Source organism: Anomaloglossus baeobatrachus, chromosome 2, assembly GCF_048569485.1.
Source record: "Anomaloglossus baeobatrachus isolate aAnoBae1 chromosome 2, aAnoBae1.hap1, whole genome shotgun sequence".
Lineage (NCBI taxonomy): Eukaryota > Metazoa > Chordata > Amphibia > Anura > Aromobatidae > Anomaloglossus > Anomaloglossus baeobatrachus.
The window spans coordinates 559,398,962-559,412,993 of NC_134354.1; the positions used below are offsets into that span (position 1 = coordinate 559,398,962).

General features: G+C 37.9%; 2 protein-coding genes across 5 annotated transcripts in view; one reads left to right on the forward strand and one right to left on the reverse strand.

Annotated features, from left to right (window-relative positions):
* Positions 1 to 12,060, forward strand: part of LOC142291844 (protein-lysine methyltransferase METTL21C-like) — a 38,892-nt gene extending 26,832 nt beyond the window's left edge. Inside the window, exon 4 of the mRNA XM_075336695.1 lies at positions 22 to 12,060. Coding sequence (XP_075192810.1) covers positions 22 to 416 — 395 coding nt within the window. The 3' untranslated portion in view covers positions 417 to 12,060. The remainder of the gene's footprint in view (positions 1 to 21) is intronic.
* The window catches only part of TPP2 (tripeptidyl peptidase 2), a 252,335-nt gene continuing 250,130 nt past the window's right edge, over positions 11,828 to 14,032 (reverse strand). For all 4 annotated transcript variants that reach the window (XM_075336693.1, XM_075336691.1, XM_075336694.1 and 1 more), the window contains one exon: positions 11,828 to 13,286. In XM_075336693.1, the coding sequence (XP_075192808.1) occupies positions 13,197 to 13,286 (90 nt within the window). In that variant the 3' untranslated portion in view covers positions 11,828 to 13,196. The remainder of the gene's footprint in view (positions 13,287 to 14,032) is intronic.

Below are 14,032 nucleotides of genomic sequence, written 5' to 3' on the forward strand. Positions count from 1 at the left end.
GACACAGATTTCCTTCTCTAGGAGCTCACGTCATTGCAACTGATCTGCCCGACATACTGGGAAATCTAAGGTTTAATTTGTCAAGAAACACAAAAGGGCGCTGCTTGCATATTCCTGAAGTAAGAGAGCTGACATGGGGGCACGATCTTCAAAGAAACTTTCAAAATCCTTCAACCGTGTTTGATTATGTACTTGCTGCTGATGTTGTATACCATCACACCTGTCTTGACAACCTTCTGAAAACAATGAAATATTTGTGTCAGCCCGGTACACTGTTATTATGGGCAAACAAATTCAGATTTAATACAGATTATGATTTCTTATCATATTTTAACCGTTCATTTGAAACAGAGGTCCTGGCAGAATACCCAGAGTTAGAGGTTAAAATCTTCAAAGCGATATACAAAGGCAATTAAATGCTGCAATGGACCCTGAATTCACGTAAGAAAACAAATCGCAAATAATATTACACAGGATGGTGAACTCAGTTACTACATAAGTAACTTCTAGGGCATCTAGACCAGTGTTCACCTTGAATTACTGTGCCTCAAACACAAAGTCTCTTCTCCACCAATAAAATAGAAAGGCTAAAATTCTATAAGCTTGTAACCCAGTGTGGAAATATTATCTTGCCTAAGAATTTATAAAAAAAAAACAACAAAACCCCATCCTATAAAGTATACTTTATATAATGATCACTAAGAACTTATTCTCAAAGAACAGTCGTGAAACTACAACTCTCAGCATGCCATGTGTTCAAGAGGGTGAAACACTTCTCACACATATATAGAATATAAAGCAGTAAATGCTACATTTGTAACACTCACTTTACTACTGACAAAGAAGAATACAAATAGACACGCAATCCTCAGGATTAAAATTGCAACACCAAAACGGAAAAGTTGTTGAATCATGGAAATCACATGTTGATATGCAGATGATAAAAAAAAAAAAAAGGAAAAGTTTTCAAACCATTTTGACTTCATCAGTATGGAGTATGTGTTCCATACATAGAAATACACTCAATTACATGCCTTGGCTGCTATTAGTGAGGGTATACATGGACATCTGAGGAATGTTCTGCTACGCTGAATAAATATGGGACAGATATCATCAAGATCCGCTGCTGACAGCTTCCTTTACAATTGCTGAGCAATGACATCCTAGCTACATTCAATGAGAAATTCAGAGACTCTGCAGGTCATGGTAGCATATTTAGGCCATACAGGCTGCTCACAGTAGCACAAGTAACATGCGGCTTATATTTTAATGTTGAAAAACAGCTCTTGGAACACTTTCACATTGCCTCATGATGGTGACTTCATGGAGTTGCCCACATGGTCTCCCGACCAATCTCCTACTATCAAGTTCAGGTTAAAAGCAGGCTGCTTCACTGAAGATAAGACTTCGATTGCCCTATTCTTCAAAGAAAGCCTTTGAGAGTGGTGGCATAAGGTCAATGGACCACCTTGGCCTTTGATTAGTTTGTGTAGCCACTGTTTGATACCTTAAGGCCGCTTTACACACTGCAACATTGCTAGCAATATCGCTGTAACATCACCGGTTTTGTGACGTAATAGCGACCTCCCCAGCTACATTGCAGTGTGTGAAACGCATCAGCAACCTGGCCCCCGCTGTGAGGTCGCTGATCGCTACACCTCTCAGGAACATTTTTTGGTCCTTTGTTTCCCGCTATGCAGCATGTATCGGTGTGTTTGACACCGTTACAATGACTTCGTTAGCGACTTTCCTTTCAAATAGCTGCTTTGACACATCCCCAACGACAAGCTAGGTCGTTCTGCAGGTCCGTATCGCTGATGCGTCATTGGCCAGGTTTGCCTGTTTGACAGCTCACCAGAGAGACTTTCTAGCGATCCCACCAGTGATCCCGACCTGGCCGGGATCGCTGGAAAGTCTCCGTGCGTAAAGGGGCCTTTAGGCTTGGTATGGGACAGTCAATTTCACTTGTAGTACATAATGGATTGTTACACACCATTCTTCCACTCTGACGGGACCACGTCTGTATTGACATGAATAGGCCTTCACGAGGGAATGTCACACCAACCCTATTCCTGGGATTTTGGTGTGCATTCATAAAATGAAGTCACTGGACCCCTGTAGTCTTCATGCCAGGTATACTAACAGCTTGGCATTACATTGATTTTGAACCAGAGGTACAGCAGCTCCTACGAGCTGTATTTGAACACAAAGCAGACTGCGTACTGTTGGTGTTACTAATGGCAGCTTGCATTGCCTAAACACGCTACCATGGCCTGGAGCATCTCCGGACTTCTCTCTTATCTAGCACTTCTAAGAAATCATTTGTTGTTAATTGCAAATGGAAACCCCAGCAGCAAATCTTGATGATTTGTGTGTCCAAGTGAATTCAGTGTGCAGGAACATTCCTCTTACAACCATTAATAACCTCATTATTAGCACGCCAAGGCTTGTAAGTACTTGCATTTCTGCGTGTGGAGCTCGAAGTTGATACGGAATAAATTTAGGTTTTGAAAATGTTTTTTCCATTTGTTCATTTACATATCATTAACATGTCTAGCCATTCTGTAATTTCTATAATTCCATGACTATCCCTTATCCATGGCGCAATTTTAGTGTTAAGAAGTGCAGAAATACACATTATTATGGGTTACTTTTTTGTATACCACTAATCCAGAAATTGTACTAAGGCTGGAGTCACACTTGCGTGTGACTCGTGCGAGTATCAGATTGCACTGCCCAGACCGGCTGGCTTCTCTTCTACCAGGAATGGCTCCGCTGTATGTATTTCTATGATACTAACCTGCTCCCATCAGGAGAGTCGCGGCTGATCCGGGCAGTGCAATCCGATACTTTCACGAGTCACACGCAAGTGTGACTCCAGCCTTAGGTAGGTTCTTTACAGATGTGGCCAATAAAAAGTGTACCTAGTGCGCCACATACATATGTGCAGTTGTGTTCAAAAATAATAGTGTGTTCAAAATCAAGAGTGAAGCTCAAAATCTTTATAATAATTTTTATTTCCATGCATTGGGAACATTGCAGTTTTCTAAATCAAAACATGCAGAGAAATGTATATGTTTTACCTACTTTACCAAAAAAAAAAAAAAAATAACATTCCGCTGATCAAAAAAAATAAATAAATAGCGGTGTATGCCGTTATCTTTACATCGTCAGCATAGGTCCTCTTTTTATTTAGGATTTAGCATTCCTGTGAATCACTATCCTTATATTTACTTGTATACCCAAAGTTTAGTAGAAGTGCTTCATATCTATGTTGCATAGTCAACCAACTTCTGCCACCTGTCAACTGTTATTCCAGCCCAGGATGCTTTGACTACATCCCACAACTTATTTGCATTTATTGCCTCAGAAACTGCATTTTTAATGTCAACTCAAAAGTGTTCTATTGGATTAAGAGGTCCAGGGATTTGGCTGGCCACTCCATAACCTCTATTTTGTTGGACTGTAACCAAGATTTTGCTTATTTACTGGTTTGTTTAGGGTCCTTGTCTTCTTGAAACACCCATTTCAAGGCTTTTTCAAGGACATCTTCAAGTATTTGGATATATGCAAACTGGTCCATGATTCCATGATCCCTGGTATGCGGTAAATAGGCCTGGCACAACAGTTAGCGAAACATGCCCATATCATGATGCTTGCAGCACCATACTCACTGTTCTCAGAGTGTACTAAGGCTTGAATTCAGAGTTTGGGGGTTGTCTGATGAACGGTTTGCGGCACTTGCACCCAAAAAGAACAATTTTACTTTCATCTGTCCACAAAATATTTCTCTAGTTCTCTTTAGGCCAGTTAATGTGTCTTTGGCAAATTGTATTGGCTTCAGTACTTTTTTTTTTTTATTTTTTTTTTTAACAGTGGGACTTTGCAGGGTCTTCTTGCTAATAGATTAGCTTCACACAGGGGTCTTCGAACTGGCACAGTACTGACAGGTAACTTGAGACTGTCTTTAATCATCCTGGAGCTGATCATTGGCTGAACCTTTACCTTTTTGGCTATTCTATGATCCATTCAAATGGTCATCTTCCGTTTTCTTCCTCGTCTCTGTTTTTTCTTTCCATTTTAAAGCACTGGAGTTCATTTTAGCTGAACAGCCGCCGATCATTGTCTGTTACAAGTTTTACCCTCTCCAATCAACATTTTAATCAAAGTATGCTGTTCTGAACAATGTCTCAAACAACTCATATTTCTTAGGTTTTCAGGGAGAAATGCATGTACATGTGCGGTCTTCACACTTAAATAAGCACCACCTGATTCACACTGGTTTCTTCAGAGAATGATTGACCTCACTAATTTAACTCCTCACTGCTATTATTCTGAACACCCCCTTTCAATTATTCAAATAAACAGATTCAGAAAACCACCAGACTCGGCATTCATGAGCTGCAGGTTTTTGAGAATCTTCTGCACCAACTGGTAAATTGTTTGACATGTGGTAATATCATTTACACCAAAAACAGTGAATAATTTAGTCATATTGGACTACTATTATTTTGACCACTACTGAATCATAACCACTTCTTCACCAGTTATTTGATAAAATGCCGATCAAATCAGTGTACTAACCTACCTTTTCACATCTTTTTTTTTTCCAATCCTTTGTATGTGTCTGTATAAGAACATCCATCTCTGTGCTTTCGGTCCTATGCTCTCCACTTCAGCTACTTGAAGTACGGTTAAAAGCTGTTATCCACCACTCTGAGAACCCATTCTTAAATACTATATTCCCCAGTGTAAAATAAAATCAACAGATATTCACCTTCAGCCTCGGGTCTCCCAGGGCTTGTGTGGCATTGTTATGCTACGTGAAACATTATAGCCAGTGACTGCTGATGGCCAGCTGTTCTAAGACTTCCGTGAGTAAGGCAGCTTTAGCAATTTTTGATTAGCTGCAGTGCTCATTGACATAACGTCAGGGAATCCCTGGCCCAGCCAACACCGACATCAATGGAACGCCGTCAGGACTTATGAAAATACTATCCTCCCCAAAGTAAGCTAAAAAGAAGTTGTGCTCTGTGTACTGGAGAAACTTTTTTTTTACTCCTGCCTGTTATGCAACAGTTCTGCACTTGGTGGTGCCTGGATGATGCTATGTGTGACAAATCTGCCAAGTCAGAAGTTTAGTAGGAAAATTAGTCAAATTAATTCAACAAAACTTTAAAAAATACAAACATATTACATAAAGTTTTCTTTTGGCAGCAACCCACACATCATTAAGGCCTCTGTTTCAAGCTAGAAATGTGGTGAATCCTTAATAGTGTGACAATTATAGAGTTGTTATAGCCATTAATGAGCTAAGTTATATTTTCCGCTCCTCCTTAGCTTACTATGTACTATTAGATAGACAAATTGTAAAAAGGAACTGTAAATTGTGCTTGAGCCTCCTTAATTTTCAAGTAAAGCTTAAATGCTATGCCTGCCGTAAACCATCAAGTAGAAAGAAGAGAAGACAATTGTTAAAATAGGTCTCCATATTAGGCTGGCACCACATTGCACAAACATGTAATTGTAATAATTTTCTGAGAGAAATACTTCATTCTCTGAAACAATTTCAAGGGTGCCAACATTTTCAGCCATGACTGAATATATATATATATAAATCACAGAAGAGCCTATTACAAAATAGGAACCACAATTGCAGATGGTGATCATGATCCTGGTATGATGCATTGTCCCTTTACACTGTAGAGAGACTTATCCACACAACCCTTTCTGTAATCTGCACATAATGCCAAAGATGCTGCATATATGGCTTTAGCTATGCTTATTCATAGCATTTACCACATGGAGTCCGGACTGTTTGGAACAGCGCTATCCGCAATCCATCTAAAGGTCTTGGTGACCGAAATGTCATTGATTTTGATTCTGGATTGCAATTCCTATTGAAACCTATCCTCCAACATGCATATTAAACTAGCTGTTCAGACTCAGTTCTATGCTACTTCACCTTTGCTTTGACACAAGATATTGGCCTGTCGCCATTTACTGTATTATTCCATACATTTCCAAATGAAGGACAGATTTCCACTGCATCGAAATAAACTACGTTACTTTAGAAATCGTTACACTTGGGAAACATTTTTCTTGAATTACATCTGACACGTGTTTTCACCAAGTTGACTTCTGAATCCAAAAGTGACGTCAGTTTTTTCTCTATCTCAACAACTTTTTAAGCTAGCCTTGGGCTCTAAAAACATACAAAATGTAGATACAATGGAAAATGCAAATATTAACTTAAATGTAAGGTGTATGTAAAGCAATTTTGTTCAGGTAAAAATTTACGTTTGTAGCTTGTCCACAGATGATTACTCCGAGAAAATCTTGCCTGATGCTCAAAAAGGCAGCCATCAAATGTACATCCCATCCGCTAAATATTGTCCCTCAATGACCTTCAAATCTTGGTGGAATTGTTCACTTTGCTCATCACTGTATGCACCAGGGAGGTTAGTAAGATAGCTACACAGAAAATGCACCTTGATGCTCATATTGCAACCAAGCATTTTCTAGCTCTCTAAGAACTTCTGGACAATCAATGTAATTATGTGCTCAAGTATTTCCAAGAAAATCCTTGACAGTCTCAGAACGCCAAAAAGAATGGTTATGATTCAGACATTGTCCACATGAAATGTTCATCTTTGATGAGCTTCTGAATCTGTGGACCACACACACACCCACACCTTTATTTTTTCACATAACAGGCTAGGAAATCCCAAAATTAGGTACTTGAAAGTCTCTTACAGCTGGCAAATCTTTAATGAGTTTCTTCACAAGACCCAGTTTCATGTGCAGAGGTAGGAATATAATGTTCTTACTGTCAACAAGTGGCTCAAATAGAATGTTTGGCTCACCGGATTTGAGGTCAGAAATTGGAGGCCAATTCTTCTCCTCTTAATGCTTGTCCACAAGCTCTGCTGACCAACATGTACAGAAAACAAGGATACTTGCCAAATCCGCATTGCTGACCAAGGAGTAAGCATACCATTTTATGATCAATACAGATTGTTTGTGATATTGCAACAACTCAATGACTGTCTCCATATTCTTCACAAAGAGAAACTGAAGAGCCAATTGGGACTACACCAAAAAAAAATTACCATTGTGGAGGACACTTTAAGCTTTGTGTTATTGATGAACAGTCACCATTCATGTGAGTTATAGATTGAAATTCCCAATTCTTCTATTAAACCATGTAAGTTATGGCAATACAAAGTCACTGTTACATCTAAAGTATTGCAGAAATGCCGTTTCTCGGGATTGAAAGTAGGAAACCTTTGCTCCCTTTTCAAGTACATTTTTCTTGCGCTGTCTTGTTGCTAGGAGTTCTGAAGCCTTTTTGGATAGTCCCAAATCTTGTGCCAAATCATTCACCTCATGCTGGTTTAATCCCTTACAAACCGAGGCATCTTCAGTTTCAAAATCTTCATCATTGCTTTCATTTTGTTCTTTACCAAGCTGCCACTAGAATTTCAGCTGAATGAGGCACTGGACATATAGCTCATGGTAGACTAGGATACTCTTTTATATATAATATTTTTCTGGATATATTCTGCTGTTTTTACATTTTTACATAAAAATTTCAGCTACTGGAATGATCAATTCCATTTCACCAAACCATAGATATACCAAATAGCATCTTATCAGGTGTTTCCTTCATCTAAATCTAAAAACTCTTGACACAATGCTTTTACATCTTGTGAGTGGTCCAAAACTTACCGTGTTTCTCCAAAAATAAGCCCTAGCAGGGATTTTCAGAGCAAGGCTTAAATATAACCCCTCCTGAAAATAAGCCCTAGTCACGGATCAGTAATGAAGTGTCAGTGCAGCAAAAAAAAAAAAAGATACAGATACTGCAGGACACTTAATTATACAGAGCGGACACCACATAATCATACTCCCCAGATGCTGAGCAGAGGACCTGCGGTGATAACACACACACACACACACACACACACACACACACACACACACACACACACACACACAGTGACACCAATCTCTCCTCACCAGTAAAATCTTGAGAGGCAGTGCGGGGGAGCGCAAGGATCTGCAGAACAGGACCTGAAGCTGGACATGTAACTTCCTCCCATCATTCCCTGCGGCTGGATGTGACGTGCGCAATCTGCTGTGCCTGTGTCAGCCAGCAGCAGGGGACGACAATGTGCAGCACCCACCAGAGATCACAGGAGGACCTGGGAGCGACGCAGACATCCGGGTCTGGGGTAAGTATAAGTCTCCTGGCAATCGAGGAAGTCTGCTTTTGGGGTGGTGGTGTTGGGGGGGGAAGGGTAGTAAACTTACACTTCTTCCCCCGCGTTTCTCAACAAATAAGACCTAGTGCTTTTTTGGGGGGGGGGGGGGTGGGTAAAAAAAAAAAAAAAAAATATAAGACAGTGTCTTAGTTTTGGGAAAAAAAAAAACACAGTATCTTGATCAGCACATTTTACTTTGAAATGTCCAACCTAGGCTTGCTTAGCAAATGTGCTGATGTTCGTCCTTTGACTGGGAATGTTGAAATTGCCATAGATATAACAAAAGGAATCAGGGCTGTTTAAGCACTTACGATGAGAAATAATAGAGCGTCATGATCTAAAAGAAAGGAAGTGTCTGTAAATAAAAATTTCTCCTACCACTTCTACACATACTCCTACTTTCTGAATGAGTTTCACTATACAGAGCCGCACACAACCTATCTCCACACTATCACACTGGCGAGCGACCAGTAGGAGAGCACTAGTGCTACCCACGATCTAGGCTAGAGTAATAACATTAAGATAAGCTGTAGAAAAAAAAAAATCTGAGCTAGAAGAAAACTAACCACAGTTATGAAATCAGCATGCCTATTTAGTCTAAATAAGCAAAAAAAAAAAAAGGAAAAAAAAATTATGTTCAAAATTGTTCTCCAGTGTTCTTGGCAATTATCCTAGTTTTTGTCATGTATACTACTGTATTTTGCAAGATGTCCTACAACTAAAAGAACAGATTGGACTTGTGTTATGGTATCATCAGAAAGAAAGTAAACTGAATAATCTTAGGTTCAATTGGTGTTGGATAGTCTTACACAAAAATTGGTTAAACTACTCACTTTTTTTCTTTAATACAACCCATATACAAAATAGTGGTATGTAGTTGAGTATGAAAAAAGAACATCCTGACAATGATGCACCAGTTTTGGAAACTTCTTTTGCCCATTCCTATGTGGACAATTTCAATTTCTCAGCTGAGTGATATTTGAGGAGTTTCTTAAATTCACATTTTATATTCCCTCACAGCATCTCTGAACAGTTTCTGAGCAATGTACTTCACAGACTTGAAATGTCTTAGATTACCGCTTGTTCTGACCACTATTCTTTTCTAAAATATTAGGAATGTTCATTTTTGTTTCTAACAAATGGCTCTTGTACACATTAGGTTAAAATGGATAGTGACGCTTCTTGGCAATGCTTTAAAAGCTTTCAGCGAGAGGGAACTGTGTATGTGTGTATATATATGTATATATATATATATATATATATATATATATATATATATATATATATATATATATATATATATATATATATATATATATATATATATATATATATATATATATAAACATTATACAGTATATAATATATACAAAATATATATTACACACATGTATAAATAAACATTGCTTGGCAAGGTATCTACATAGATAATAGGCTGGTAGAGTAATAACTCCCGAATGCTTCAATTGTCAGTTATCAGTCTGCATGTTCATTAGGTGATAGTCAGTAACGTCAAAATATTTGGAGTGCATTCAATACATGAAAGTACACATTAAAAATACGTTAAAAACCCACAAATACTAAAAAAAATATTTTGTAAGTACGACCATAAAAAACTTCTCATGGAAGTTTTTCACCCTCAAAATTAACTTTGCTCCTGATCATACCGCTAGGGTTCTTTGACAAACATAGTCCAACCATATATTTGATGGCAAGATAACAATACATTGTGGCAAAGACAATGACAGTATTTCTTAATATATTACATTTTATGCAGTCTCTTGTGCAATACAAATTAGGTAATTGTGAGTAATATTAGCCCATGTTCTCCTTGCTGCACAGTTTACAACTGTTAGGTCCAGACCGCTTTTCCTTTTCATTCTTACTGACTATAATCCTATATATTTACTGCTGTAATTTCCATTTGTAATGTGGAGTGATTTATATAAATGAATTTCTAGTATTTGTAATGGAATTTAGATGTAGTGTTTGGTATTTGTACAGATGTATGAATAATAAACTGCAATGTCAATTAAATGTACAGTAAAAATTACACCAAGCTTGTGTATGGGGGGTACAAATGCACTTCTCTAGCTACCCACATACATAATGGTAAGGCTTTCCAACACTATTACTACAGTTTTTAATTACAAAATCATTAAAAACTGGCCACTTTTAAAAAGTTCACAACAGCAGCATTTGCTCACTTTTCGCATTCTGGACAATTCTCTACTAGGTCATTGCATGAAAGAAAGAAAAGGGGAAGAAAAAAAAAAAAAAAAAGAAGAAGAAGGAGCTTGCAATTCTGCCTCCTTTACCAAACGTTATACAAACTGCACTCTGCATTTCAGAAGCATGCATTGTCCTGAAAGACTACGTGTGACTATGGAAAGCAAATTCTTTCAGCTCGAAAGAGTTCAGTGTCCAAGGGCTCTTTGTTAAAGGGAATCTGTGAGCAGGTCTTTGCTACTGCATCTGAGAGCGGCATAACGTATGCAAGGAGATTCTGAATCCAGCTGTGTAACACCTAGATTACTGGGTGCAGCCATTCTGATACCATCTGAATTTTTAGCTTTAGTTATGTAGCTGAGCCTAGAGAACTGTCCCCTCCTACACCAGGCTCTCTATAGAGATTGTACATCGACATGCCCACTCGTATGATTGGCACCTTTGTCAGTCAGCCATGTACTACCAGATAAACCTACCAATGATAATCACCAAGTGATAAAGCTTTTAGTTTAAGTAGTCTGATGAGAGGCATAGTTGATTTTTGTTTAACCCCCTACAGGATGCTGGCTTCAACTCACATAGCAAAAACCTGCTGACAGGTTCCCTTTAAAATATACAGTGGAGGAGGAAGTACATAGCCATATTACCAACTGGTCATTCTATAAAAGACTGACAACTTTCACAGTCTTGTGCTTTTCCATTATGACTGCATATCTAAATTTATGTACTTATTTAAAAGTGGATGAGACTAAACAAGCTAAAGTAAATAATGGCCAATTCACATGACCGTATAGTGGCCATTTTCTCTCCACGAGTGTCTCCTCACCAAAACTCCCAGCAGCATATTTACTGATACTATGTGTTCCAGTCACAAGACAGTGGCCATATTATAGAAGGGATGATACAGCAACTATATGGTTATGTGAACTGGACCGAAAACCATAGACACCACTTTGAGGCATTTATTTCAAGTAAAAATGAAAAATCCTTCAGATATTTCTAATTGAGAATTTGCCAAAGACTTACAGCAGAGGCATGAAGAAATATTGGGAAAGGTCAGCCAAGCTAAAGTGGAACAGTTAACAAAATGTGTAAGTGCCTTCAAAAAAGAAGGACTAGAACCAGAGTGGTTACAACAGCAAAAAACACACATCAGTCAGGTTCAACGAATGGAAGGGGATGATGTGGATGCCTTGTGTTCTACTTTCCTTTGCAATGGGTTTGATACATTTTAAGCATGACGTTCATATGATATAATATTGCCAATATGTAATAACTGGTTCAGGTTTGTCCAAAAAAAAAAAAAGTAAAAAAAATACACACAAACAATATCTGTCATAATCATTTTATAAGTCTTGTAATTAACGTAAAAAAAAAAAATATCTTGATACCAGAGTTGTTACATAATTGTGTGCATGGTTGTTTCTGCTTTATTTTACATTATTCTGTTGATAAACGTATGTATAGCTTTACAGTATACCTGAATAAAAGCATTTAATGCCTGGCACACCATTGTTGATATACAGGTTTTTTGCTACTGCCTGAATAAACCTCTGAAAGTCTACGCATGTTATGTAATCTCTTTTTTTTTTTTTTTTTATACATATAGTAAATGCAAAAACAAAAACAAGAAAAACCCGTAAAAGCAGAACTACTCAAACATGGAGGGACGTTATTACCACCAAGGTCAAAAACATAATGTGATTGTCCCTTTAGTATAAAATTTATTGATCTTAAAAGAAAGCCTGTTTGCTAAATGTAAACTGTGCAGTGCAGAAAGCGTAACCGCTGCTTAGATTGGGAAGAATTATATATACTCATTGCTTAGAGTAACTACATTTTTATTTTAATTTTGAATAATTTAGTCCAGCGTGGAAAGTTATGAAGTTTTGCAAATCAGAAATTAGGGATTTTTTTTCTTTAAATTGTGTTAAAAAATTGTACGTGGCTTCCATACCCCACTTTTTCGTAGTCTATTTGCCCTATTGATATCAGTACCTATTCATTTGAAGTACAGATGATTGTAGTGAAAGGGTCTCTCCTGCAGGGGGATTGTCCTGATAAGGCCAACAGAGGGAGGAGAGTGTTACTAACCCTCTCACTGCTATCATCTGCACTCCAATTGAGTGCATTCTGATATCAAAACAGAAGATGGCAGGCAAATAGACTAGGAACAAATAAGGGTTTGGAAGCCGCTTACACGCATTTTTTTTTTTTTTTAAACAGAATTAAAGACATCCTCTAATAAAGTGGTTTTCAAAGTTTCCATACTGAACAAAATTATATAAAAAAATAAATAAATAAAAAAAAAAAGCTTAGCTATTCTTTAAAGGCTGATACTTCCTAATTTGGCAGCAAAATGGAGGCGGGATGTATTATTCTGTAACCAATAAATAATAGATTGGTTTTAGTCTGAATGATTAAGGCAAGGATAACCTAAACATAAAATGTTAAAATGTGCCAGCTGTAAAATCCTGCTGTTTAAAATACCCAACTAGGCATGCAAAAATCATACCCATCCAAAGACCTCACACTATGAAGCACAAGGGTGAATTGGCAGATACATACACAGATTAACAGATGCCTTACATTAACAAATACCATGCGTTAGAAAAAAAACAAACATAAAAACCATACACAGCTCTAAATATCTCCATTTATAAGACTTCTGTATAAAATAGTTTTAGTTATGGGGGGACTTTAGAAAATACTGAATTCTGGTGGATACATGACTGGGATCCAGTTTTCTGTAAAAGATGCGCAATGGGTCCATCCCAACAACTTCATCAGCTGCAAATATAACAGACAAAGACAAATTGAGTTTTAAGCTTCTAATTGAATGTGGGATATTTATATATACATATACACATATATATATACACATATACATATATATACATATACATACATACATACATACATATACACATACATACATACATACATATATTTCTAAAAGTGTGAATTCATGGTAATAAAAATTTGCATCAGAAAATAATGAAATGTTGCCCTTCATTGATAGTTTACCATTTCATTACATTTTCATAAAACAAGGTGTTCGTTCCCCACTAATATTCAAAAACAGCCTGTGACACCAAAACAACAAGTTAAAAGGGAACCGGTCACCAGATTTGGCGACTATAAGCTGCGGCCACCACCAGTTGACTCTTATATAGAGTAGTCTAACATGCTGTATACAAGAGCCCAGGCCGCTCTGTAGAACGTAAAAATGACTTTATAATACACCTAACGGGTGGTGCTATGCAGACTGGTTGGATAGGTGTTTCCATTCTCCGGTACCAGCGTCCCCTCTTTCGGCCGTCTGTGCCCTCCTTCTGAAGCCTGGGTGCATCCTATGCCATGCACACTAGCCGGCATTGTGGTCACGCGCAGGTGCACTACAATACTTTGATCTGTCAAAGCGACCAAAGCGCGCCTGCACAGGAACTCAATGCCGGCTAGTGTGCATGATATAGGACTCCTCATACACCCAGGCTTCAGAAGGAGGAAAACAAAGAGGGCTGAAAAAGGGGGTG